General features: G+C 40.0%; 1 protein-coding gene across 3 annotated transcripts in view; it reads left to right on the top strand.

The window, feature by feature from the left end:
- Window positions 1–772: 772 nt before the first annotated feature.
- Window positions 773–24075, top strand: part of nup133 (nucleoporin 133) — a 46423-nt gene continuing 23120 nt past the window's right edge. Inside the window, exons 1-13 of one of the 3 annotated variants that reach the window (XM_047043992.1) lie at window positions 773–1033; window positions 1908–2023; window positions 2122–2225; window positions 2579–2683; window positions 3396–3527; window positions 4452–4622; window positions 6311–6466; window positions 10117–10187; window positions 10625–10642; window positions 14548–14695; window positions 15026–15176; window positions 15934–16091; window positions 16327–16418. In XM_047043992.1, the coding sequence (XP_046899948.1) occupies window positions 903–1033; window positions 1908–2023; window positions 2122–2225; window positions 2579–2683; window positions 3396–3527; window positions 4452–4622; window positions 6311–6466; window positions 10117–10187; window positions 10625–10642; window positions 14548–14695; window positions 15026–15176; window positions 15934–16091; window positions 16327–16418 (1553 nt within the window). In that variant the 5' untranslated portion in view covers window positions 773–902. Of the gene's footprint in view, window positions 1034–1671; window positions 1819–1907; window positions 2024–2121; window positions 2226–2578; window positions 2684–3395; window positions 3528–4451; window positions 4623–6310; window positions 6467–10116; window positions 10188–10624; window positions 10643–14547; window positions 14696–15025; window positions 15177–15933; window positions 16092–16326; window positions 16419–24075 lie in introns of those variants that run through there. The other 2 variants (XM_047043994.1, XM_047043993.1) reach the window with 2 other exon arrangements.

The raw sequence follows: 24075 nt of genomic DNA, 5'->3' as shown, positions 1-24075 counted from the left end.
CGTAGCATTGACAAAACAAGAACTAACAAGTGTGGACTAGTGCAGCAATTTAACAGAGCAAAAGGGGTATTTGATGCAGCCCCACACACCAAGACAGCGACAGCCCCCCTCGGTTGGAACATGAAATCTGTTCCACGGGAAAGAACTCTAAAATATGTTATACTTATACGAATAAGGATGAGAAACAACCCGTCACCCGTTGTCTCCAACTAGTAGCAGAAACTATAACAGTAACAATATACAGCAACGGAAACTATAACAGTAACAACATACAGTAACGGGTTTACTTTATTTGTAACATCTAGATGTAACATCTAAATGGGGCAATGTGAACATATAAGCTATAATTACAATTTAAAAGTTACATGTGATACACACACACAGGCAAAAACACACCCCAGATTTACATTGAATACACACATGCTTACCTTTAACAATCGTAGAATTGACTAAACAAGAAAGTTTTTAACCAAATTTTAAATGTCGTAACTGTGATCCCTTGATCAATAGTTAATGTATTATAGCATAATGATAATCTGTACAATGTTATAAAACCGATGTTGTTGTGGCAGCTCCACAATTAGAACGTAATGTAAAGTTTAGCGGGCTTACGTTTCCCTTGCTACCTTTCTTCATCGCATCTGCCTTACTGGCCCTGCATCTAAACTGTTATCTGTTTCAAGTTAATTTCACTGGATCTCCCATAGGTGGAGGTAATTAACCTTTCCGCTCTGCCAGCTATCCTAAAAACCGCAAAGAACAATGCTTGCGATTGTTGATGACGCATTCTTCATGCGACGGAGATTTGTTTCGCGCGCTGAAATAGCCGTATATGTGTAGTCTGGAGGCAGCGTTTTCTCCGATTAGCAACTGTTTTAAATTTGAGAACAAGACAATATACCATGTTTACGCCTCGTGCCACCCTTGGTGGGTCCCGTAGGCAATCGTCAAGGATTACTGGCAGAAGGAGTCTCGCTAGCACTACACCAACGGGTTTACTTTTTTCCCCTCGCAGGACTTCGCTTGCTTCAAGGTGTGTGCATCGTTCTCCCCGCATCTATCCGTATTTTAATACCATGAGTTAACGTCACTGTGTCCAATCCCGACCAGTTTTTAGCTAAGATTCTGATAAAATGCCACTTCAAATATTGATAAAAATAATCGTATCACGTTTTCAGCTGATTTACTGATTTCACGTTAAGCTGTAACTTCTTACCTTTCGAGCTAAATATTGTAAACAAAATTAGAGTTGGCTTATCCTTTACTAGAGCTGGTAAAAAGACCTTGGCGCCGGTAAATTAGCCGTACGCTACCCTTGTCCAAACCCGACCGCACTTATACTCGTAGTAAACACTCGCTGCTGCTGTTTTTAGAGGATATTAACTTGATCCAGGGTCACCAAACTGACTATAATGCTGTCAATATATACGGGGAAAATAAGGTATCACGCTTCAACATCTCCAAACTATGTGATAAAATCTGAATTTGACTGTTTACCACCACCTGCTGGATGATTTATTGAACTCTTCTCATGTCAGAGTAAAAAGCGTCGCCCGAGCGTCGCCCGAGTGGTCTTTTGGCTTTCTCTCATCGATGTAACTTTCCTAAATTATTTAGACACGTAAACGTCCATATATGTTTATGAAATTTGACACGTAGATTGTTTGGTATGCCTAAAATAATATTACTTACACTTTGCTAGCGATTGCAAAAGAAAATGGTGGCAAAAAGACCGGAAACTAGGTGTCCAAACACCGTTCGGGTTTGGACAATAGTAGTTTACAGCGGTCGGAATTGGACACAGTGACGCTACCTTATGTAAATTAACCTTTGAATATGTCTTAAGTTAAGATCATTAGATTGTACAGTTTTATGTATTTCTTAACGGATTTTTTATGTCATTGTAGGTCAACTCCCACTCGCGTACAGACCTATTCAACTGCAGAGACGGTCCACTTCGATGTCCAAACTTTCGGTTCCTCCTTGCCTGTCAAAGTCATGGAAGCTCTGACCATGGCCGAAGGTAGGCTCATTTTGACTGCTGAAGCAACACATGGAAGCCATGTGTTTGAGTTGTGAGCTACAGTAACTGGTTGTTATGTGTTGTATTGGTTCCACTAGCCGACGACCACGTTTCAGTGAAGGTGGATGAAAGTGGTTGGGCTTGGATGGTATGTGGAGAGAGACTGATCATATGGAAGATCTGCCAGACAGCTGTGGCCAAGGTAAACATTGTGATTATGGCTCACCTTGTAGTGGTCTGTATTTAAATGTTTAATGAAGATTTTAGGAAATATTATACAGTATATATTAGAATCAAAGTAGATGAAGATTAAGATCAAAGTAAACGAGGAAGTGTTGTTCAGAATAGCAAAGCCTTCTGTTCTACCCCCCCCCCCCCCCATCTTCAGTCTATGGATGTACTACCACACTCAACATTAAACCGTATAATCCTACCCCTTTGACTGACTTTGAATGCAGCTATAGATCATATGTGTTAAACTGTACTAACTGGACAAATCTTGCATATTTTGTTCAATCGTTGACAAATATGGGGCCTGTCTTTGTTATACTTTAGTTGTCCGTGTGTAAGGACGTCCAGTTGCCCACCAGTGAGTTCGCCTACAATGTTAATCTTATTGCAATTGTATCTCCTTGCCCATTGGAGTCAGCAACAGTTCAGGTGGGTAGTTCACCATGCTTCTTCACCCATGCCTATTTTCTTATGTCTGTAAATAGACAGTCACCTTTTTATATAGGTTGGGAAATTCAGATAAATCTATTGAGTAGCTATTTCCGACCGGATAGTACAAACTCATGTTGCCATCAAAACATTTCTGTCTATATAAAATAGGCTGTGCACATTAGGAAGCTAACAAATGTAGCTAGAATAATGCAGAGCCCCAAGCTTATGATAAGGCATGGCAGAGTGTAGAAAATAACACCCCATGACATTACCTGAGTCAATAGTGAATGTCATTCATGGAAGTTGCAGTCACCTTAAAGGCAGGGTAGGTCATTTTTTTGAGAAGCACTTTTTGTCATTTACCAAACATCACATCCTGATAGCAATCAATAAATCAAATGCTCTGACAGTAAAATGAATGTGGCTGTCGCAGGACTGTAAACATGACCAATCAGTGCGTTCGTACTTCGTACTGAATTCAATGATTGAGCGGCATTCGGACCGATTACAATTATAGGATGGGATACTTGCTTCTCTACCTACCTGCATGCACTGTGCAACTGAGGCGTGTTCATGTGTGAACTTTGAAGGGAGGGGTTGGGATATTTTGTGTTGAGTACTTTCAAACTCAACCAAAATTGCTAGGTTTGCAAAAATAACCTAACCTGCCTCTAATGTAATGTTTGTTGTTTCATTTTGGGCATTGCAGTCCATTATGGTCTTGGCAGTAGCACCAGAGGGAACAGCCAGGTTTTGGCCTAGCTTGGCCCATGAGGGAAACTACATAGAGACTGTAGTGGACATGGGAGAAAACCTGAGCAACTTTGTCATTGCTGTTAAGGTAAGGTTGTACTGTGGACCCATTTTTTCATTCGTGTTACCAAATAGCATACCTGTACTATCTAATGTTGGCTGTACACCATCTACATAACTTCATAAATCCTAGCATCGTTAAGGCCGAATCCCAATACTCCCCCTTACCCCTTACCCCTTCCCCTTAATTTACCCCTTCCCCTTGGCCCACTAAAGTAAGGGGTAAGGGCTACATAGCCCTAGGAGATGGGACACCACTTGGTTACAGGTACGTCATCTAGCACGTATCGATATCTCCAAAGCAAGTAGCGTTATGCACTGATATTAAACGAAATTCGCTGCTAATGGAGTTTACTTAGAACTGTAGACATGCTAGTCAAAGAAATGCGGGACTGTTGTGCAATTCAGAACTGTAACATTAACGTACCAAACTAGCGATTTTTAGAAACGTTTCAATTAGGAAAATGGTTGCAAATATATATGTTCATGACTGTATATAACACAAAACAAGACTGTCATAATTTTTTTATCAATGAATTAAGCCGATAATATAACATTTATCGGACTCTCTGGATGATTTGGTCGCCATTGTTGCCGGTCGCGCAGTTTTTACTTAGCTCTAGGTTTCAAGTAAGCTCCCGATCTTACTTGGTTTTAAGGGGTGTATACCCCTTAGTCTTAACCCTTCCCCTAGCTCCAAAAGAGTATTGGGACACCACTAGCTCTCACGGGAACGCGCAAAAGTAAGGGGAAGGGGTAAGGGGGAGTATTGGGATTCGTCCTAAGTCTTTCACATTAGCAATCAAGGACCTGCCTTGTAGATTTGTTGTGCCAATGTTGTGGTGTGCAAAGTCACACCACGTGACTTGTGTCCCCACAGTGCAAGGGTCCCCACACTCTACTAGAGTACGAGATGTATCAGTTGGTTGACAAAACATGACCTTTCTCTCAGGGTTGTAGTTTTGTAGTTTCATCGTTCCAAGGACAGCTGATGCGTCTTTGGACAGACTCATCAGGAAAGCTCCATCAGAGGGCATTCCAACCCGGCCATGGGATGTTGTCTGGGATCGGACGCAGAGTCTCCAGCCTGTTTGGCATTCTTGCCCCTCCCACGAATGATACAGTAAGCAGCGTCACAGATATGCCTTGGACCTTTGGTTCTTTGACAGGTTGTATTTTTCTGGAATATACGATACAATGAACTTTATTGTCCCGCTCAGGGAATTTTGTCTTGGACTTTGCGGTGCGTCTTGAATGCCTTGACAGTCACAATGACAACAAACAATACATCCTCAGCCATAACAGTATCAACTGTTACATAACATATGTTGCACATATCCCATAACATAATACATACATAAACCTCATAATAATACAGGCAAAAAGATCACCGTAATAGAGGCACTATTCAAATTATTACATAGACTTCAGCCTCAAGCGGCATTGTTAAGAAGTTTAATGGAAGTCTTGCAGTAAGGGACTCTATCGCCTCCCCGAGGATAGGAGGTCATACTCTGAATGGACAATGTGAGAAGGGTCATTTACTATTCTCTGGGCTTGCCCAAGAACAGATTTTTCATAAATAGACTGCAATGTCTGGTAGCTGCTTTTTCCAATGAGCTTCATGGCCGTGTGCACCAGACGAGCGAGTTTAGTTTTTAGTTTTGCGGTGAGGTTGCCATACCAGGATGACATCCCATATCTGATTAAGATATGGGATGTCTCTCCAGCACTGCCATTCAGTTGAATTAGACTGCTCATAGTTTACTGTTGCTTGCTTTTCTACAGGCACTTACTACGTTTACATTACATTTATTCATTTAGCAGACGCTTTTATCCAAAGCGAATTCCAAGAGAGACCTTTACAAAGTGCATAGGTCACTGATAATAACAACAAGATAGCCCCAAAGCATTGCGGGTAGCCAAAACAAGCACACATTGTGAACAACCAAAAAATAAGTGCCAAAGGGAAAAACCATAAGAGCATGTAGTTAAGCAAGTTACAATTTAAACAACATGAATCTGTAAGTGCAAGTGTACTTGTAGAAAAACAAGCAAGATTAACTAAAATAGACTGTCTCTAAGCAAGAGTCATTGTGATCTTATAGCGATTCATGTTGTTTAATTGTAACTTGCTTAACTACATGCTCTTGTGGTTCTTACTTTTGGCACTTATTTTTGGTTGTTCACAATATGTGCTTCATGTTTTGGCTACCCGCAATGTTTTGGGGCTATCTTGTTATCAGTGACCTATGCACTTTGTAGAGCTCTCTCTCTTGGAAGTCGCTTTGGATAAAAGCGTCTGCTAAATGAATACATGTAAATGTTATAGGTAACGTTGAATCAAAGGTGCCTGTGCCATTTTAACGATGCATGATACATATTTGCTCTTGATCAGATATATGCTTCTGTTCTCAAACCAGCACATTTATTGAATCTGTTCAATTTCCGCCTAGCTCTTATTGGCAAAAAAAACTCAGATTACTTCCTCACATATAATATAGGACCCTTATATAAATACCTGAACACCTGGTTTGTGCTTGGAACTTTATTTTGATACAGTTAAAATCAGATATAAAATGTTGTTGGAGACCTGGTTGTCCTGAAATCTGGTGAGATCTATATTTGAGGTTGGTAAGAGGAGTTTGTTGGGTTTGGGACACGTCCATCTGCATGAGTGTGAAGTTGCACTGCAACATTTTTGTAAAACACCAATCCTTGAAATGATTTCCTGCTTGCACGGATTGGGAAACGGGGGGGCCCTAACCAAATGAAGAGCGAGCTAACCCACCCTACCTTCCTCCTCCTTAGCTCCACAGTGTGCTGTGGGTGGGGGACAAGGCTGTCCTGTACACCCTCACTTCCTCCAGACTGAATAAGTGGGAGATGGAGGAGAGCTCTGAGGTGCAGGTCCTGAGCTGGAACACCAATCCTGCCCTTACAGAGAGTATCACAGATTCCGTTTGGGTAGGTGATACTACAAGTATAACATTCTAGGGCTGGGCGATATTACAATTTACCATATGGCAACGACAGTACGAGCGTTCTGATTGACTAATGGGTAGTCATGCCAGCCACGTATTGACCTCATTGCCGGTCCGCGGTCTGAGAATAATAATTATTGTCTGACGTCATCTGCGGTCTGATACGGATACTAGACGAAGACTAGACTCTTTGAATCACTTGTCGTTATTTTGTGTTGGTATTAAAGCCATTTTAGCAGAACCGTGTTGCCCGCTTTCTATAAAAAGTAATTGGTTGCTAGGCAACACCTGAAGCACACCGTGAGAAGACTTGAGCTAGCTACAATTAGCCTACCATTTATTTTATTTACGTTCCGTTGCACGGTTTAGGAGGTTACACCGCTTTTGTAGCAAAAAGTTCCTTTTATGCACAAAGGGGGATCTCAGTGCTAGCCTACGTCACAACGTCAGCACACGTTAACAGCGACGCATAGATACGACGTGCATAGATGTGCTAGTAAAGGCCAAAAGATAATACTCCGACTCCGTTACGGACAGACAAAAGGTGTCGGAAAGGATTCGTTGAATTTATAGTACTCCGAAGGCTCTGGGTGCTGAAAACAATTCACCGCCAGAAAAGCAGGTGGAGCAACGTTTGAGAAGCCTGCCACATGACGTCTTTGTGTGTGGAACCAATTGCGGACCAATCACAGCCAAGGGGTATCCGTAAAATTACGGACTAGCGGACGAATAGTCAGGAAAATCTTTCTTTCTTTTCCGGCGCATTCAAACAATCCCCTCAGTGAAGTTTGGCTTGCAACAGCAGCTAGGCTATCTTGCTCGTAGCACAATTGCCGGGGTCAGCTTCTCCACGCAGGGCTCTAGACTGAGACCAAATGGTCGCATTTGGCTTTGTTACTGACAACGATCGCTTCCAGCAAACTTCTTTTGAATTAGCCATTTTCCCTAAATAAATGTCAAGCTTATTTACGTATTTGGGGGCATATTTTCCGTTAGCAGATTTGAATCGCGATTGCATCTGAAATACTGCCAGTGACAACATTGTTAGAATAGTTTGTTTCAAAGGGGATTCTTTATTAATGAATGAATGAATGCAATATGAGTTGGCTAAATGCTTCAAAATATCACTATAAGGGAAAAACTTAGGGTAGAGGTTAGGACCATTTTTTACACCGGATTGCCCTTTGTTTGATCCGACTGAATCTTTGTCGGATCAAACGTCGGATCTTTGTTTGATCCGACTTTTCAACTGAACTCTTGCAGGAGAAACGAGAAGACAACCGTTTCATTCTACACGACACTTTTTGTGTTTAGAATTGTAAATGAGCTGCAACAAATGTATGCTTTGAAATGTATGCAATCTTCCAAAATAATAAGTATGCATTTTTATATAAAATATACAGAAATATCAGTTGTAAAAATTACAGTTAATAAACAGATCCATCTGCAACTGACGCAAGCAAGCTCACCCTGCAATTTTCCCAGAAATTGTACCCTCTCTAGTTCTAAATGTAATACGAAATTGGCCTCTCTATGAATCGTTTAGGGATGCATGATATATCGGCTGCCAATGTTTATTTTTAGAGTTAGTTATCGGTCCGATAAGAAAATGTATAAATCCATAAATTATGGATTATTTACGCCCGTTGAACAACTTATTTATATACCTTGTGACGGTAGAAATGTGTCTACCGGGAGAGATTTGGCTATACCGTTTCAACCACAGTATATATATTTTTTTCTGGTTGTTGTATTGTGTATATAAGCCATCATATAAATCGCATTCTTGCGATATTTAGAATTGTAGTTTAACTTTTATTTGATTTGCTATTTTCTAGGGCTGTCCCCACTTAGTCGACTGATCGATATGCTCTTGGTCGACTAAGATTTTTTTTAGTCGAGCTGCCATATGGCAGTGTTAGAACTGATTCCCGCTTGTGTCGTCATTGCTGAATTAACTAAATGTTAAACAGAAATTGTAGATTATATTATTTAAGACAAATAAACCAACTCTAAAAGTATATAATTTAAAAGAAAAGGTGTTACTGTTTTCCCTTTCGTTAATCTGCGCTTTGTTTTGGTATTTTGCACACGGCACAAGCACAATTGGCTGCAGAACTATAAACTTTGCCATAGCCTACTTTGTCGGTGTTATTAGTCAAAATTGCAAAGAAATCTGTGGTATGGCAGCATTTCATTAAAGTACATTTACAAAGTACCGGGTGACTCGAATGCAACGTTGAATGCAAACTCTGCCAACAAAGGTTTATTTTTCATAGTTCGACGTTGAATATGAGGTAGCCTACCACCTGAAAAACGTAAGTTGGTCTAGCCCTGCTTCGCTCATGCTAACGCGCTGGGTTGAAAAATTAATATGCCCATTATTAGAATCACATCCAAATCGAATGCTATTAACGGCTGAATCTGCAATGTCCAGCAGCCATTGAGTCAGATTGCGAAAATGTTAGTACTTAAAAAATATATAAAAAAGCGTTTCAAAGTTCGATTAGTCGATTTTCAAACGTTTTAGTCGAGTCTTGGTCGCCCAAAGAAAATCTTTGTCTGGGACATCCCTACTATTTTCGTTTGACGTTGAAGCACATTTGCGTTGGTCTGACGGAATTTTCGATGTGGAGTGTATTTTGTCTAAGTGGACCACATTCATGTCGATGCTAATTTTATTATATATTTGATGACCCATTCTGCAGGTAACCAAGTTGATTTGTTGTTCAAGTTTGATGTCTCATGCTGTAAAACTATTGTTGTGAAATTACACTGGTGGCGTTGCTAGCATTCTTGATCTAGGATGACTAGTGAAGGCTAACTACTTACTAACTGAGAGTGAGGTCATTCCGGGCAATATCAAACTGAGGCTTTAACGAATTGACCGAGCTTTAACAAGGTTGATATGCCGAAACCGAAGTTATATATGGATAGTAAAACTCAGACTGATCGCTCTCGCTCATTTTGGCATTTTCGTCGTAGGGCATTACGGATCTGTATTGAGCTGTGAGTAGGTCACCACGCGGATGGCATGACTGCGCATCAGCCAATCGCAACGCTCGTACTGTCTTTGCCTTTAAATAATAGCCAATAACGTCTTATTTACATATTTACAGAACAATTACAATACTGTGATATATACCGTAACCATGATATAAAATTACTCATACCATGATAGAAGATTTTGGCCATATCGCCCACCCCTAGGCCACAGGAATGTATAATTAATTGTAAAATGTAAGAGTTCTGTTCATTTTGGTAAAAGAAAGATCTAGATGTATTATGCAGTTAAGGCTTGCCTTTTGTTTTTGTACTCAGGCTTTCTATTTATTGGCATGTATCAGTTATCGGCTTCCAAATATAAAGTTATCGGTTATCGTATTGGCCAAAATTTCCATATCGGTGCATCCCTAGAATCGTTAATATTACGAGTAGTAACATTATGGATACTGTTTATTCTGTGGTTATGCTTATGCCGATAGTTAGAATATAAAACTCACATTCACAAAGAAAGTGGGTTCGAAAATTGTCTTGTAACTCGATTACATTCTGAAAAATTAACTTTTGAAATTATACGATAAACGATAAATGTGTGCTGTTCAAAATATTCTTCTGTTTATTGCTTATCAGGGGTCTGAGAGCAGCTATGAGGAAATAAAGGAAGGTGTGAAAGTGGTTTACCTGGACATGCAGCTCAGTCAGTGAGTATTAATTCTAAATTAAGAACCATTACCTGGTTGTTGCCATTAACCAAGTACATTCAGGACAGTTAGACAGTTCCATATAACCCCAAAAAGTCTGGGTAATTTTACAAGTATTTATTTTATTAAAGGGGTCATTGATTACAAAACCGATTTTACCTTGTCATAGATGAATAACGACAGTTCGGTGGGTAAAATAGACATACAGTGAACCTCAAAGTCCATTGACACCTCTTTTCCTATCTAAATCTCACAACTTGAAACTCCAGCTGTAAAATGATGTTCTGACCTAGGATCTCAGACACTAGTTTAGCTGCTGATTCTCTGTGTACTTCCACACGATCAACAAAGTAAAACCGTTTTTGAAAATGGACCATCGTAAATGCAGTGTTCCAGGCTGTACTGGGAATGCTGACACTTTTCATAATCTTCCCAAGGAACCAGACACTCGACAGGCATGGATGATGTTTTTCTATGAGAAGATCCCTGTGAAGTTCGACTCATTTATTCATTTACTTGAACCATTTCACCAAAGACAGTGCTGAGGTGCTGTTCCAACCGTATGCTCATCACAAACGCAAGCTGTAAGTATGATTTTGTTACAGTTAGCCTATTAGCAATGCTAACGTCTCCTGTATCTGTATGTAGAATGCTAAATACGTTTCTAAACACATCAACATACCTTTAGCAAATGACTCTAGCTAGACTAGCTGTAGTCGGCATTAGAAGGGAAGCTTCCGAAAAAAATTGCCATAAAATGAATAGCAGTCTACCCTATTGCTAATGCCTGTCTAGATTATCTATTTGAAAGAGCAAGGGAAAGGCAGGTGCTAGATACAGGATATTTTAGCATTGCTAATAACAGTTACCAACAAAATCATACTACAGCTTACGGTTGTGATGAACATAAGGTCGGAACTCACCTCTTTTCAGTAACAGCTTCATAGCAAATCCTGCTTTACATTGTCCCAGGTTTTCAAAACCGTCCTTGGTGAAATGGTTCGCGCAAATGTGTCGAGGGTCGAACTGCACAGCGATCTTCTACGCCAGTGGTTCCCAACCCGGGTTCTCGGGACTCCCTGTCCTGCATGTTTTAGATGGTTCCCTGCTCCAACACACCTGATTCAAATGAATGGGTCGTCATCCAGCTCTGCAGAAGCCTGTTAATGACCATTCATTTGGTCATTTGGTTAACACTTTTCTTACAGCAACGCATGCTGCGGCTTTGCCAATGTTTTCTGCATCGCCTATACTGTATAAAAATGTACCCGACGCAAAAAACCTCGGCTATGCAGAGAGTCTGAAGCACAGTAAAAGTTTCAAGTAGCTTTATTGTCAATTTCTTCACATGTCAAGACATAAAAAGGAATTGATATGACGTTTCCCACCCTCCCACAGTGAAGCATAAAAAGCACAGGCACAACAGACAAGACATTTCTTAAAACATAGCGTTACATATTCACATACAGCAGCATAAGCTCATATAACTTGCTGCGGCGTGTGATATTTGCAGTGTACGCTACGGCCTGAAAAGGTCTTAGTGTTTCCCCTAGGATTTTTTTTAGCAGTGGGGGCAGGTCAGGTCTACCCCCTCTGCTTCATTTGATCTTGATAGGCTAAGCATTCTGTAGCAAAAAATAACAATATATCCACTATTTATTTATTAAAACTAGGCTACTTAAGCATAATAATGCACTTAAAATACAAACGTGAGTAAGGGCAGCAATCGCTATCGAATCAACAGACGTGCAATTTCGCTAGCAGGGGAAGAATACAAACGAAAATCACCAGTTAACTTAATTTAAATTTGCAAGAACTATAGACTAATAAAATAACAGGCTTAAATGAACTGACAACATAAGTTATAAGACTTTCAGTTCTCAAGGATGCACACGCGCAATCTCAACTGCGCTGTGAAGCGCGTCTGTGCTATTCTCCGACATGCGCTCTAACAATCACGGCTGATAGACGGCCTAAAATGTTGCTACAGCTGCTCGTCTCTGCAGCCTGGCTGGGAGTTTCTTTCGGAGTTCACTGGAAAACAAATATTTATTATTTTTATTGGGGGGGTCATCTGCCCTTGCTAGCTCTCTCCTTTTTTCTTTTCCGATATCCCGATTTCCGAACAGGTCCTGGCATAGAAACTAAATGTAGCCTACTCTGACATTATTAGCTTAACCTTAGATCAATAAATTACATTGCTAAACAAAAAAACGACTCATACCATTTTTAGTAGGGGGGTTTATTATGAAACAGGCTACATTTTACTAAAGCAAAAATACAATGTTTGTTAGCTTTAAGTAATGGTGCGGAGGTAGAGGAAAGGCCATTGGAGAGACGTTGAGTGACGTTGTTCTGAAACACATGGTGGCAGTGACGTGCGGTGATGTCAGTAAGAGGCTAGGCACTGAGCTATGAAAGCCAGATTACCTCATTTATTGTTAGGCTAATATGTCAAAACGGTAAACGCAGTAAACGGTACAAGCAGCCCACAGCCGCTGAAATGTTAGCACAGCCACATAGCCAATCTTTTCTTCATACCAGTCTGTTTGAAACTATCGAAAACATGTTGTCCCTTAGGCTGCAGAAGTCAATCTAAGTCTGGCGTAGACCTCCGTCTTGCTATTAACTCCTTTTTTGAATAAAATCGAGGGAAATTCCTTAACTCTCTGATAGGCAGACACCGCTGCTGTCATTTTGACATTTGTTAGTTTCATATTCGACATTTGTCTCACAATCGGAAGACGCTACTTTGCAGCATCGCGTTAGAGACCAGGTGAAAACTACCCATACCATTTTGAAAAATGTATACTTTTTAAATATTTTTTGGAATATAAAACCTCAAACACAAATCTTAACAATGTCTGGTATACGTCCACAGCCTTTACTTTTTCAATGAAGTTTCAAATAAATTGATAGAAAATCACTGATCTTTGAAATTAGCTTAATCCTTGCAAATGGTATTTTTTTTTTTTTTTAGTTGTTAGTAAAGTCTGGCCTACTTCCACAACCTTTCAATTTTCAATAAAGTTTTAAACAAAACATCAAATACATCTCTGAAAATAGCATTAAATACACGCTAATATTAATAACAAAAAAAATATGGTGTGCCTGTTTGTGCACACTGAAGATTTTTTTCACTGTGAATTTACAGTGTCAGTTTTGTTTTTGAATAAAGGGTTGGAAATGAATGCTTAAAAAAAAATCTGATTCATCAATTCAAAATCAAATAATTAAAATAATATTTTTTTTTCAGGTCAGGTCTACCCCCTGTCTGCTTCATTTAATCTTGATAGGCTAAGCATTCTGTAGAAAATAATAACAATATACTCACTATTTATTAATTAAAACTACTTCAGCATAATAATGCACCTAAAATACAAACGTGAGCAACGGCACCAATCGCTATCGAATCAACAGACGTGCAATTTTGCTAACGGAAAGAATACAAACAACAAAAATCACCAGTTAACTTAATTTAAATTTGCAAGAACTATAGACTAATAAAATAACAGGCTTAAATGAACTGACAACATAAGTTATACGACTTACAGTTCTCAAGGACGCACACACGCAATCTCAACTGCGCTGTGAAGCGCGTGTCCGTGCTATTCTCCGACCTGCACTCTAACAATCACGGCTGATAGACGGCCAAAAATGTTGTACAGCCCTATTTCTGATGCCGTGGCGGCAGAAATGTAGCCGTAGCGGGCCGCCACGCCACTTAGGGGACCGGGTGAAAACTACCCATGCCATTTTGAAAAATGTAGACTTTTATAATATTCTTATCATTATAAAACCTCAAACAGACACCAGTGTATCTTAACAATGTCTGGTATACTTCCACAGCCTTCACTTTTTCAACGAAGTTTCAAATAAATTGATAGAAAATCACTAATCTTTGAAAATAGCTTAATCCTTGCAAATCGTAACTTTTTTCAAAATTGTGTCAAAAAATCTCAAATGTACACCAGATTATTCTAATAGTCTGGCCTACTTCCACAACCTTTCAATTTTCAATAAAGTTTTAAACAAAACTCAAATACATTGCTCATCTCTGAAAATAGCATTAAATACTCGCTGTTTTTTGCACTGTGAATTTGCACTGTCAGTTCTGTTTTTGAATAAAGGGTTGGAAATATATGCTTTTTAAAATCCGATTAATCGAATAATCGGGAAAAAGAATCGACAGATGAATCGATTTACTAAAATAATTATTAGTTTCAGCCCTACACCTACTTTCATGTTCATAAACCTGTGCAGTTTGACGGTTAATCCAAATGTATAAACTTTTTCCAAATATGTGTATGTGACTTCTGAATTGAGGGAGTTTAATTCCCCTTGATACTTTGTATGGTAGGAATGGTCTAGTGGTGTTAGCAGCTGCATGGCACCCATCTGATGTGCCCTGCCAGGCATATTTTTGCCTGGTCACCTTGCTGGATAATGGCACCAACATCTCTGACGAACTGTCAGTGGAGGTCACCAAGTTCAACCCACCGTTCCAGGTGAGACCCTAATGAGATTTCATTCTGTTGTGTGGTTTATAAAAAGTTTCTTGCCACTTTCAAGTATGACTCACTATGAACTGCCCTCAATGCAAACTCCGTGTTTGTCCCCTCAGGCAAATGAAAGAGGATGTTTTTACTTTAAGGCCCCAAAGAATTGCCAGCTGGAAATGTCCAGGAAAAACTAATTCACTGAACTAAAATAAGACTAGCACAAACTATTAGATTTAAAAATATATATTTTTTTATTTACTAATAGATCTTTTGCGTTGATATTTGTAAAATTAACCAAAAGTTTAATTTTTGATTGCTGATACGTTCTGTCCACAGAGTGAAGATGCTCTCCATACAACTAGGTTGGTGTTACCGAGAGCCTCTAGCACTGCAGCCTTTCTCTACAATGATGAGCTGGTGTTCGCCTGCTCTACAGGCACAGGCAGAGGAGGTCTGCCTGAGGAGAAAATCCTCTTCAACTCTCCTGGTAAGAGCTACAAAAGATCCCTTTTCACCTTAGATGCTCATATATGTTGTCAGTCTTAACTGGGAGTACTCCTGATCCATAAAAAAAACACATTTGACCTGTGGGCAAATAGAATGGCATTCTTCAACCGATGCAGTGACTCAACGCCACTAGACATTTTCCTGCGTACGGATGTTTCCTCTTTGACAACACACAACACACAAACTCGAGCCTACGTGTGACCTGCCAATTTGTCCCTTGTTTGTATGTTGTATTGCACAATGCAAAAAAATGTAGGCCACAAATGTTTGATGTTGCTGTTACAATATGTCGTCAATTGTGCTGATCTATGCTATGCACTACTGTTATTGGGATGTTATTTTAAAGGTGTGTTCTTTTGTATTATATTTGGTGCACTGAGTGAGGCTATCAATTTCAAAGCATTTCTCGAGTTTCATCCTTTTGCCATTGGAGTTGCATTTTTTCATTTTTCCAGTTTATGTGCGTACGCAGGCTCAAAGTTTTCATCAACCTGTCAAGTTTTTCATAAATCCTAAAGTTTGCTTAGAAAGTGGCTTACACACTACATAAAGGAGGTCCCTGATCCTTGATCTTCGGCAGTCTAGATGCAGTTTGTGCAACGCTTTGGATAAAAGTGTGTGCTAAATGAATAATGCTACTGCTTCACTGCAATTCATTACAAGCCATGTATACTCTGTGCTGTTGGCTTCTACACTGTGAACTTGACTTGTGAAATCGGTATGTCTTTCTCTGTTAGGAGACCACCTTCGAGGTGGGGGCTGCTGTGCCAACCTGCCTGTGTTTTTCTCCCAGAACAGCGGGCTGGTGGCGGTTGTGTCCAGGGAGAGCCCCTCCATCCTGCCAGAGACCATGGAGGACTCCCTATGCTCCTCACTGGCTGGGGCTGCACCTGAGGTAGGCATGGTTCAAGCATAGCTGGACCCGAGGAGCCAGTGTGAGGCTTATTGAAATAAGGGGCCTAGGCAAGTTAAAACTTTATGGCACAGACCAAACAATATGGCACAGATGAAAATGTGCCTAGATATATCAAAATATTCCAAAAGTACTGATTTGGAGGCATGTGGCACTTTGTGTAGGTTTTTTTAGCTTGTAAAACAAATGATTTAAAGGCCTGTTGCATATTTTTTAGACTACTGCCATGGAGACTCCTTCCAGAATGGAGTGTGTTACTCCAGAGGACAAAATTAAACTCCTCAAAGCTGCTTTCCTACAATTCTGTCGGTAAGTGGTATGACAAAGATAATAGTGCCACTTTAATGTACTGTGCCGTCCGTAATTAAATCGCACCTAAATAATAAAAAAAAACAGGCTGTGGGGGGGAAACAAATCATTGTTTGTTTTTTTATAATTTAACTCACAAAACAGACAGCAATCAACACATACAACATAGAAGGGTAAACAAAAAAAACAAAACGACAAAATTCCACAAGATTATTTAAGAAAGTATACAAAGTCAGGGTTTTTCCTGGGTCAAAATGGGGTCTTCGGTGCTCAAAAAAACAAAAACGCAGTAATTATTAGCAGTGATCTATGTTTCTTTTTTTTACCATTTCATAAATAATGGAGGCTATGCTTGAGGAAATATTTTTGCTTCCACTTTAGATTAAAATAGATAGGCTAAAAGATTGACAATAGTCCAAGCGCCCTGGTGCTATCATGTATGGTTCAAAGATTATCAAGGTTTACCTCTTTACATATATATGCAAACTACTTAAATGTATATCAACAGAATCTGAAACTAACCAGTGGTCAGAAATGGTCAGACAAGAAGACACAATCAATCTTTCTATCAACACAATTACTATTGAATCAAAACAGAATGAGAGTTCGGCTGTACTTGAAAAATACTATTAAACATATTCGCGGACATGCACTGCACGAGTCATTTAATTGCGATGACGGCTCCAATAGAAGTTATAGCGAGCACATAGAACTTTAAATATATTTTCTAGTGGTGGGCCGTTATCGGCGTTAACATGCCGCGTTAACGAGAGACTCTTATTGGGCGATTAAAAAAAAAATCGCCGTTAATCTATTCTCAAAGTTGGGTTGGGAGCTGGGTCTATACTACGCAAGCAATGATGACTTTCACCTTGATATTTTTGCGCGGATGTATACCTAACCAAATTGCACTGTGGGGGGCGAGAACGAGTATTCTGTGTGTATGCCTTGTGTATGAAATTATCACATCAAACGTGACGTGCTTACATGGATGCAGCTATGAAGCCGCCAGGGTTGCTTCAGGGAAAATGTATTTTTAAGAAGCTTCCCAATGGAAACCTCGACAAGACTTAAGGTTGTTTGCACCTTGTGCTATGTGGAATTAATTTATTGTAGGAGTTCTTCCAGGCTCAAATACCACCTAAACGCAAAGCATCCCTTAGCTAATGCGGAAGATGCCGGGCCAAGCACTGATGTAGCTTAAGGAAAGAGTCGTCGTTAAACTCCTATGTTTGAGTGCAACCGAGGCAAGCCCGTCAGCACAGCTCTACCAGCCAAGCTAACTAATCTAATAAACAGTTAATAAACACAAGTACATCTTATTGAACATAATTTATTTTCATCACCAACTATCATAGTAGAACAGCTTTCTCAAGCAGTTTGTGATGCAGTTTGGAAACAGGAGATGAGCCCCTGGTCTAATGCGCCACCTGGCTGGTCTTTGAGAAACCCTTTCTCAAAGACTTTTTGTCATTATTTGGGTAGCACACATATTCTGAATGTCTTCGGCGGAATTCAAATGAGCCATTTTTATCTAGATTAACGCCAAGATTACAGTGCGATTAATCTAGATTTAAAAAAATTAACTATGCCCACCACTAATATTTTCTAATCATTGTATTTATTCCCAGGTGTTTTGCAATTTCCTTTTATTTTCTTTGTGCCTATACTTATCAATCCGGGTTAAGAATACCAATGGAGGCTGCGTTGGAAATCATTAATCAAATTTGTCAACATTTTGAGTGGAAATGTAATTTGCATTTGTACAGGTGTATTCGTGCACGTCGGGCTGGCCCTCGCAGCGGAACGATAGTTTACTGGCCCCTCTGTCCATTCGCGCACCTCACAATTGCGTATTGATCAGACAAGAAGACAAGCTTATCAACTTGATTACTATTGATCAAAACAGAACGAGTGTTCGGCTGTAGCCCACATATTCGCTGACATGCATTGCACTCGTGATGAAAACCCTTTTCTTCATTGCTTCATTTATTTTTGCCTTAGGCGCTCAGGTTTTGCCATAGGTGCTAGGGAAAACGGCTTTTGCGCGCGCCAACATTTTCTCTATGCAGGAAAAACCTTGAAAGTACTGTCTCCAGTCCACTACATGCACAAATGTGTAAGGAAATAAGAGTACATAATGAAATGTATCGGGGCTATGAAGGAGGTCTGGTCTGACTCCAAAAAGTACAGAATTCACCTCTCATAAGTAAGGACCTGAGGTCGTCTGGCAGGTAGTCTTTGAAAGGGGACCAGATTTTCAAAAACACACACTCCTTCCATTTTATAATAGCCACCAACTTTTCATGTGGGAGAATGTTAAAGATCTCTCTGTACCATAATGTAATACTTGGTGGGCACTTTTTAATCCAGTGAAGTAAGATGCATTTTCGGGCAGTTAAGAGGAGCTTGTCAAGGAGTGTGTATCTTAGAGAGGGGAGATGTAGCACCTTTAGAGGGGAGACCAATAAGGAAGACACTTGGATCTCTCTTAATCTCAACCTCAAGGACTTCACTGATTACTTTGGCAACTAGCTTCCAGAATGTAGCTATACATTTGCTCTCCCAGAAACAATGAAAATATGTCCCCCTTTCTGATTTGCACTTACTTTGCTTCATGTTTTGGTTACCCACAATATTTTTGGGGCTATCTTGTTCTTATTATCAGTCACCTATGCACTTTGTAAAGCTCTCTCTTGAAAGTCGCTTTGGATAAAAGCGTCTGCTAAATGAATAAATGTAATGTAAATGTACTGAGATGGAGCAATCTATTTTATGCAAAATAACTGGGGTGATATGCAGCCTATGAAGTATCTTATACTGAGTCTCCCTCAGTCTGTTACAGGTAGATGCCAATCTAATAAGATCTATTGCCTCCTTCCAATCATCCTCAATAAATTCAGTACCCAAGTCGCTTTCCCATTTGCGGGAGATATTGGCTGGCTCATATGTGTCTAAGGAAAGTAGGTGAGAATAAAAAGCGGAAATGTAAATGTTTTAAACTTCTGCGGTTCAGAAGAAATTTTTCTGGATCATCAAGATGAGAGGCAGTGGGAGAGAGGTTAGCAAGGGAAGATATATAGTGTCTTATTTATAAATACCCAAAGAAATGTGACTTGGGAATATCAAACAACTCCTGTTGTTGAAAAGACATGAGGGCATTGGGCCTCATTCTCGAACGCAGTTAAGAATTTAAGAAGGAATTTCTTCTGAATTGGATTTAGGAAAACATTTGGCATTCATGAAAATTCTCATCTGGGATTTATGTGTAGGAATTGCATTTAAGAAAACTCTCTGTGTTTGAAGTGTTAATGAAGTTATAAGAAATCGTTGGTGATTGCGTACACATCAACTCTACAGACTATGGCAAGCTGTTTGATCATTTAACCAATGAATTCTTGATATCGAAAATTAGAATTCTTGATATCAAGAATTGCATTTTGGATATCAAGAATTTAAATTTTGGATATCAAGAATTCAAGTCTAGATATTAACAATTCATTGGTTAAATGATAAAACGGCTGGCCACAACAGACATACTCAGATTTAAATAATTATTATAATTAACCTTGCTTAGTGTGCACACTGTTAGATCCAGTGGAGAACAATTCCACTGCTCCTCTTACTGGTATGATGATGCACCGGTTGCTTTTCGCTTGGACATAACTTGCGTTCCTGTTGCTTTCCTAATTGTGTCGATTCTGACTGCACACGTCACTGCTGTTGCGTGCCCTTATAAGGAGCTGTCGGGGCGTGTATGTATGCAAATTCAGGAGCACAAGGACGCGCTTTCAACTTAAGAAAACTCTTCCTGGGAGCACAGCTCAGAAAACCTCTGCTGCGTAGGAACACATTTTCAAGCGTTCATTAATTTGGCGGATGTCTTTCTTACGTTGTTTGTCCAAAACCCGTAAGAAACAATTCTGAAGAAAAGTAAGAAAATGTTCGAGGAATGAGGCCCATTGTCTTTAAATAAATGATCAAGCACATAAACTCCCTTATCTCGCCATGCAAAAAACACAGATGAGCTGACGCCTGCAGGGAAGTCAGGGTTTTGGATAATGGGGGACAATAGGGATTTCCTCTTTTCCCTCCCTAGATATTTAGATATATCATGCCATACTCTGATGCTGCTGTAAATAACAGGGTTGTGCTTTATTTCAGGGTTAATATTATTTGCATCACAAGTAACCAGACTCCATGGGGAGTGTGGGTAGCTAGCCCAATAATCAACACACACCTCTCCCTTGACAAAAGAATGTAACCATGACCAAAGGTGGCGAGCATGGCAGGCCCAATTATAAAAAATCAAGTTGGGTAAAGACCGGCCTCCCATATCTGTAGGTAGCTGTAGTAGTTCAACCTTTGCCTGGGTTTTTTGCCATGCCAGATAAACTTGGAGACTGCCTTCTCTAGTTCACGGTTGAACTTTTTAGTTAGGTACAGAGGAAGCATCTGCAAAGGGTATAGAAGTTGAGGAAGCACATTCATTTTGATAAGACTAATTCGCCCCAAATAAAGACAGAGGAAGATTATGCCAACGTTCCAAGTCCCCTTTCACTGCATCATTGACTGGGGAAAAATAAAATTTCCACAACTCCCTCAAGGTAGGGGATATCTTAACTCCCAGATATATAAAACCAGAGGCTGACCATGTAAAAGGGAAGTCATTTGAAACCTCAGTTTTGTTCAAGCATCCAAGGGGCATGGCTTCAGATTTGTTCAAATTGATCTTGTAGCCAGATATGGTACTAAACTCACTGAAAATGGTCATAATAGCTGGAATAGATCATCTAGGAGACGTCACAAAAAGGAGGATGTCATCAGCATACAAGGCAATTTTATGCTCCCTGTCTCCCAACCACACCCCCTTCACTTCTACGTGTAGCCGGATAATCTCCGCCAAGGGTTCCAATGCCAAGGCAAAGAGGATTAGTGGGCATCCCTGGCGCACACCTCTAGCCTCAGAAAAAGGCTCAGAGTGACGGCTATTGGTTATGACCATAGCTTTGGGCGCATACATGGTTTGGGTCCATAAAAAAAATTCTCCCCCCAGCCCAAATCTCTGCATAATGTCAAACAAATCGCACCATTCGACTCTGTCGGAAGGCCTTTTCAGCATCAAGGTAAATAGCTACAGCCTTCTGTTTCTTCTGAGATGTAGATTGTACAATATTCAAATGCTTCCTTACATTATTAGAAGAAAAGTGCCCTTGTATAAAACGTCTGGTTTGGGTTTATTAGGATTGGGAGCAGGTTTTCCAGGCGCCTTGCTAAAAGTTGAGAAAGCAGTTTACTATCAACTGATATCAGGCTAATAGGTCTTTAAGAGCCTATACAGAGGATGTGCAGTCTGAGCTGTGAAGGTTTGCATTAGGGCTGCAACTAACGATTGATTTAGTAATCGATTAATCTGTGGATTCTTTTTTCGATAAATCGATGAATCGATGATAAAAAAACAAAAAAGCATTAATTTCCAACCTTTTATTCAAAAACAGAACTGACTGTGCAAATTCACAGTGCAAAACATCTTCAGAATGTGCACAAACAGGCACACAATTTTGAAAAAGTTATTAAAATTAGCGTGGATTTAATGATATTTTCAGAGAGGAGCAATTTATTTGAGTTTTGTAAAAAAAAAGTATCTGAAGTCTCTTTCCCGAAATTCAGCCTTGGTGCAGAATGATAGCCACCACGAGTAGTCCCACAAAGAGCTTTCCTCAGAACGCGCTGTTTCTGTGTCTGTAGCTTTAAATGCTAAATGAGGAGGAGAGGCGGCACCATGCGCTAATGTTTACAGTGGATGTATCGCAATGGCTCGTAGACCCGTTGCTGTAAGATGCCTCGAATTTGCCCATTCTCATCTGATAACCCTGGTTTGCAGAGCTGCACACTCAGTCATTTCAATGTGGGGAAAGGCGGATATCGCGCGCGCCATAACACCAACAGCAGAACGTTATCCACATAACAACGAAGCGTACAACACTGCGTTACAGAATGTGTATTCACACACATACTTGATGCTGACTACCTTTACAGTAGCGACAGTACCTCAGCTGATGGCTGCAGAGTTAATGTTACAGCCAGATTCTAAGGGTAGCAAGCTAGGTAACCATATCGCAAGCAAAAAAATGATAGTGTTAGTTGACTTACTTGTCCGAGGTTTGTAGCTGGACCAAGGAGTAGGCTACTGATCCAGAATTTAATTTCAGACGGTCAGCAAGGCCAACTTTGTATTGGCTCAAGTTAAGGAAACAGTGGTGGCTGAAATGTTTGGCGCAGACATGCAAAACTTTGAAAGGTTGTGTCGGCGCATTTCCAGCGAAAATATGTGCAGAGGCTTCTTGTGAAGTCAAAGGGAGCAGATTTTCAAACGGAGCGTTTGAGCCTTCATTTTATCCAAGGCGGAGAAAAACACCCAGGGCTTAGTTTACACCTATCAAAAATTCTAGCCACTGGGGGACCAAAGGCAGGCTAGGGGAACTCATATTAATGTTAAATAACCTTCTAAATTGAAGTTTTCATGTCATGTGACCTTTAAGATTTGCGAGGATTAAGCTATTTTCAAAGATCAGTGATTTTCTATCATTTTATTTGAAACTTAATTGAAAAAGTAAAGGCTGTGGAAGTATACCAGACATTGTTAAGATACTCTGGTGTCTGTCTGAGGTTTTATATTCATAAAAATATTATAAAAGTCAAAATTTTTCTAAATGGTATGGGTAGTTTTCACCCGGTCCCTAGCTGCAAAGTAACGTCTTCCGAATGTGAGATGAATGTCGAATATGAATCTAACTTCACCCTTGTCAATTAACACACCTTTTCACCTTTACGTATTTTATGTGAAATGCTCCCACACCTTGGATGACTTAGGTCATACTGATTTCTCCGCCATGTGTTTCAGAACAACGTTACCCAACAACGTCTCTCCGATGGTCTTTCCTCTACCTCCACTTTGCTCCGCGCTCAACGAAACTTTTTTTAATACTCAAACATCTCCGCAACTTATTGAGTGGTGTAATAATCGCACGACACAACAAATCGATAATGAAATTCGTTGCCAACGCTATTAATAATCGATTATAATCAATTCGTTTTTGCAGCCCTAGTTTGCATAGAATTACCTAATTATTTTGTTGACCTCTGTTGATTTGAAGTGTCTAATCCCATGTTTGTCTAAGAGAGACGGAATCAGACTAGACTCGGTTTTACCATGTGCAAGCCGGGCGACCAACCGGCCAGGTTTGCCTGATTCAAATAGTCTGGGCTTGGCAAAGAATATTTGAGATTCTGCCTTTTGTGTTAGTAACTGGTTCAGAGCAGAACGGGCGGCCTTTAATTGTTTTGACAGGTAAGTATTTGATGAGAGCTTGAACTGAGCCTCAAGGTCATGTACTGCCTCTTCAAATTTGAATTGCCTCTTTGTAGCCTTCTTTTTCTGTGCTGAAGTATAGGATATAATTGCACCATGTATGTAAGCCTTAGCAAATTCCCATAAAATAGAGGGACTTATGTCAGGAGTTTTATTCTCAACAAAAAAACGCTCACATTCCATAGTAACAAAATCAACAAAGCGCTGATTATGTAATAATGCAGGATTCAGTCGCCGGTGTCGACAAGAGGGATCCCTATATGGGGGGGAGATGGTTACAGCAAC

Source organism: Hypomesus transpacificus, chromosome 21, assembly GCF_021917145.1.
Source record: "Hypomesus transpacificus isolate Combined female chromosome 21, fHypTra1, whole genome shotgun sequence".
NCBI classification, from domain to species: domain Eukaryota; kingdom Metazoa; phylum Chordata; class Actinopteri; order Osmeriformes; family Osmeridae; genus Hypomesus; species Hypomesus transpacificus.
Note: the sequence above shows the minus strand (reverse complement) of the source record. Positions and strands in the feature narration are given on the sequence as shown.